Source organism: Enoplosus armatus, chromosome 5 (genome assembly GCF_043641665.1).
Source record: "Enoplosus armatus isolate fEnoArm2 chromosome 5, fEnoArm2.hap1, whole genome shotgun sequence".
Lineage (NCBI taxonomy): Eukaryota > Metazoa > Chordata > Actinopteri > Centrarchiformes > Enoplosidae > Enoplosus > Enoplosus armatus.
In genome coordinates this window covers 3,024,117-3,028,468 of record NC_092184.1, presented here as the reverse complement: position 1 = coordinate 3,028,468, position 4,352 = coordinate 3,024,117, and the positions used below count along the sequence as shown (strand labels likewise).

Here is a 4,352-nt window from a genome sequence, read left to right as displayed (position 1 = left end):
CTTACTAGCAGCAATATCCTTGCCTGTGAAGCACTTTTTGTGCAAAGCAATGATGACTGCTCGTGTTTCCATGCAGGTAACCATGGTTAACAGAGGAAGAACCATGATTTCAATCACCCCCCTCCTTTTAAAGCTTCCAGTCTGTTATTCTAACTCAGACTCAGACTTTGTGAAAGTGAATATTTGTGTCATTCTCAAAACTGTTGGCCACGGCTGTATATTTACAGGCCCATATCAGTTCCTGGCACAAGGGGTGGTCGGAGGTGTTTGGGGGGTGGGTTGTGCAGCACTAGTTGAGCCAGGGGTGCCGCCGCATCTGCTTCAGAGTGATGCGCTCCTTTGGGTTCAAAACCAAACACATCTGTAAGAACTCCAGGCAGTCTGAGAAGAGAGACAGAGAACAAAGCAAAGCTTAGGGTGGAAGCTGCAGCCATCTGTGGGAACATGGAGGGAAAAAGCTTTGCACACTATGAGAACCAAAACTCAGGTACTGCATTGACACCAGTGTTGTCTTACCTCTGGACACTTTCAGCATCCGCATCTCGCGGCTGTACTGCATTTTCCTTTGCAGGAACTTGGTGGTGGTAAACTGCTTGTGTCCCTCCAGCAGTTCAAAGAGCAGCGCACCCAGCTGCCAGACTGTGGTGGGGCCTGCCTTGTATTTCCCCCGTATGAAAAACTCTGGAGGGGCGTACGCAGGCGTTCCTACAAAACACAGACAGATGGAGACAGGAAGAAACAAAGGATGAGTAGAAGGTTTCAATGAAAGTCATCACTCCAGAGATCAACAGATGGATGAAGAGCAGCAGCAGAAGCCAGACGTCGTACCAGAGAAGTCGCGGTGAGATCCCTTCTTCTCGAAGCAGCCACACCCAAAGTCTATGACCCGGACTCGAGGGACATCGGAGCAGGTTTCAATAAGGACGTTCTCTGCTTTGATGTCACGGTGGAAGACGCCCTCGGAGTGCATTTGAATGGCTGCTTTCACCAGCTGCTTCACGATGTTCTGAGACAGAGACAAACAGGTGAGTTAGAGTGAGGTGAAGAAGGGACTGTGGGGGGGTACTTTGCCATTATGTGACAAAGTTGCAGCTTTCACACAAAGATGTTCCTCAAAGTTCAGTTCAGTTCATTTGGCCAGGTGACAGCTATTTAAACCACGGATATAAAGGTGTGTTCACACTGAATGCGAAGCCACGACGGCATACGAAGTCAATGCAAAGACACGAGTGGATGCAAATTTGCATCCATACACTGGCACGGAAACTTGCTCCACCTAGCTTCAGTACCTTAGCCTGGTCTTCCTCCACGGGACCACCGTTGTCATTCAGGAAGTTCAGCAGGTCCACAGAGGAGACTGGTCTCTCCATGACCAGGAGAACCTCCTTGTCCAGGTCATACCAGTCTAACAATGACACGGCTGCAGATTCCTCTGGTCCATGTGCCACGCTCACCATGAGGAGCACCTCCAGGGGGACCATGCACGTCTCTCCATTCAGGACCTGAAGGAAACAGTATAACGACAATGTGAGTGTTTTGATAGACGTGGTCGTGTATGTGTGTGCTTTCTCCATCAACAACAAAGTAACAAGGAGGTGAACAAAGATATGCAATGATCTCAGATCAGGTCACTCGCCATTGGTCGACTTGCCACATCTGCTTTCGGGATATGTTTGATCGCCACCTACAGGACAGAGTCAGCAGTGCTTTGGTTAGTGCAGGGAGTGATGGCTGTGTGTGCATGTGTGATGTGAGAATACCTTCGTAATACTTACTGGTAAATAATCCGTTTTCCTGTAGCCGGCATAAACTGATCCGAAGCCTCCTTCTCCGAGCTTGTCAAGCTGCAGGTACTTGGCCTCAAAGTTGGCTTCACACACAAACACAAACACAGATTCACGTTTTACTACATTCGTGAGGAACATCCCACCCTAACCCCTCTGTGGTTGAAATCAGTGGTTGTTAACCTGGGGGTTAGTCAAATCTTCTTCTGCTGTTCTGCATTATAGCTGAGAAACTTCCTCATGTGTAAATTTTAATTACAGTTTGCTTCAAATCACAAAGACCTTGAACCTGCCAGCAGCAAGTTAGCTTAGCTGAAGGCTGGGGGTGGGGGCAAACAGCTGGTGCTGTCCAGAGGTAACAAAGTCTGCCTGCCAGCCCCTCTAAAGCTGGCTAATTAACATGTTGTATCTGTGTAAAGTGTAAAAACCAACATGGGGGGTTAAGTGTGGGACTATCTGTTGGCCAGGCGGTAGCCAGGAGTGCTGGATGTGCTCATGTACAAACAGCAGCTCTCTCTCGTGTTCTTTCACACTATCAGCTTACCTCGGCTGCTTCTGGCTGAGACGGACGAGCTCCCGTTGTTCTGGTTGGAGGTTGAAGGGCCACAGGAGCTCGGGGGGAGGTCGCAGCCGTTGGTGTCGTTGCTTCCACCCCTCTGCTTCTTACTGGGGGACTCTCTTGTGGTGCTGGCCTTTCTCTTGGTCCCCTTGGCCGTCACAGCCTCCACTGCCACCTCAGTGGGGCCGCTGGCACACCTCTGCCTTTTTCTGGGTGACTCTGGCTTAATGCTGGCCTTCCTCTTGCTCCTGGTCACCCGGCAGTCCTCCCCCATGCCGTTGTTGGGTTCGGTGGTGCTGCCACTGATCTCTACAAGTGAGATAAACCCAGTGAACATCAACTTGTTCATATTGGATGGTTCTGCCAAACTATTACGTTCAACAACTTTGCTTTGTAACGTTCAGTGCCAACATTTTGAAATTATTTTCATTTTTTCCTACAATATCTGCACATGGTAACTATGGTATGGTTAAGGTCGGGGAGAGATCGCAGTAACGGTTAAAAAAGTGTCCCTTTAAAAAAAAGGTCTGACGGGACACAAACTCTGATCTCCTGCATGAAAGTCAGACGCTCTACGTGCCCATCCACCATCCTGACCTCAACCCCCTCTGGACAGCTGTGGTTACTTGTTGCAGATTACAATTGTACATATTAACACTGAACTACAGACAAAATGACTTGATGAGAAACTTTTTGCGGTGCATGAAAAGCAGCTGCAGGTGTTCGCCAGGAGTTCACACTCACTTGAATCGCTCTCGAAGTCCAGAGAACGAAGAATCTCGAAGGAATTCACGTTCATGTTGCTCAGTAAATGTTCTCTATACCAACGGTTGAGAAAAGTTACTGTGAATCTCCAGAAGTTGTGTTTGGCTCTGCTGAAATGTTCAGTGCGAGTGGATTTCTTGTCTCTCTGTGTGTTCTGAGGTTCTGACGCTTTACGTGTCGATTCTGATCACCGGAGTTCCATTCTGTGACATCACAGTTAGAGAGCGGGCTGAAATAACCATAGTGACCAAAACCTCCTTAAAACCATTGGTTATAACACACAACATGTACTACAGCCATACACTGTAGATCCTCCATTACACACACACTTAAAATAATAATAATAACAGTAGTACAATGTGTACACTTCAATGAGGTGTTTATTAAAGAAGGAACATGGTGAAGCTACATTAATGGATTTATTTATTTATTGGCCACTTGGTGGCAGCTGAACAACCTTAAAACACACAAGCTTATGTGGCCAACATGTTAGTGTTACGCCCCTAAATAAAATGGGGAGATAAATACAAGCAGTGACGATCTTTGCCTCAGCGATAACTTCGCCGTCATGAGGAAAAGACCGCGACTTCCCCAGGTATGTGGGTGGAGACCAAACCAATCGATCCTAGGATCTCAGATTGAGGCGATCTAGCCGATCACAGATCAACAGTTTGACAGCTCATTGAAACAAAGTGAACAATGCAATACAAACAACTTCTCTAACATTTTTACATTTTTAAACATTTTACATTTTACCCAATCTTCTATCATAAGTGTATGGTCTTGTTTCTAACATTACAGATTTTAACATTAAAGACCATGAACTTAATGTGCTTTGGACCTATAACACAGGCTAAACAGTGCTGTATTTATTATATTTCAACTTGTCACATTAGCAAACAATGACCTGTTTAATGACCTGTGAAATGTCACAGCCCAAATACTGTCCCAATTCAATGTCCACATTATTAGGATTCATCATATGAATTAGAGAGGCACAGGTGATTGGATTAGTGAGCGTGAGAGGCGTGGTCTTGTTCCTGAACCTTAGTAATAATAACTTCATATCAAGGATAAATGAATGAACCTCTGGTGACTTTTCATATGTGTTGCCTGCAGTGTGAATGCACATTGAGAGTCGTAACTGGCCACTGATTTAGGATGAATGATTTCTTCCATCATCATCATCATCATCATCATCATCAGAGGGAGTGTTCACACCAAACATAGTTACTGTTTTCTGT

At 46.2% G+C, this 4,352-nt stretch overlaps 1 protein-coding gene across 1 annotated transcript; it reads right to left on the bottom strand.

Moving 5' to 3' along the window:
* Positions 1-289: 289 nt before the first annotated feature.
* Positions 290-3,142, bottom strand: LOC139285377 (serine/threonine-protein kinase pim-2-like). The gene is made up of 8 exons (XM_070905941.1): positions 3,088-3,142; positions 2,329-2,652; positions 1,776-1,870; positions 1,637-1,684; positions 1,290-1,502; positions 829-1,006; positions 517-705; positions 290-381 (listed from the first exon to the last, which is right to left on the bottom strand). The coding sequence occupies exons 1-8, from the start codon at positions 3,140-3,142 to the stop codon at positions 290-292; spliced, it is 1,194 nt and encodes a 397-aa protein (XP_070762042.1).
* Positions 3,143-4,352: the final 1,210 nt, after the last annotated feature.

What these genes read in the sequence shown, in the direction of transcription:
- LOC139285377 (XM_070905941.1), bottom strand. Translation starts at nt 3,142, where the DNA reads ATGAACGTGAATTCCTTCGAGATTCTTCGTTCTCTGGACTTCGAGAGC. An exon ending in CTCAGCCAGAAGCAGCCGAG is followed by an intron (nt 1,871 to 2,328) that starts GTAAGCTGATAG and finishes TTGTGTGTGAAG; the next exon opens with CCAACTTTGAGGCCAAGTAC. An exon ending in ATGTGGCAAGTCGACCAATG is followed by an intron (nt 1,503 to 1,636) that starts GCGAGTGACCTG and finishes TGTTTCCTTCAG; the next exon opens with GTCCTGAATGGAGAGACGTG.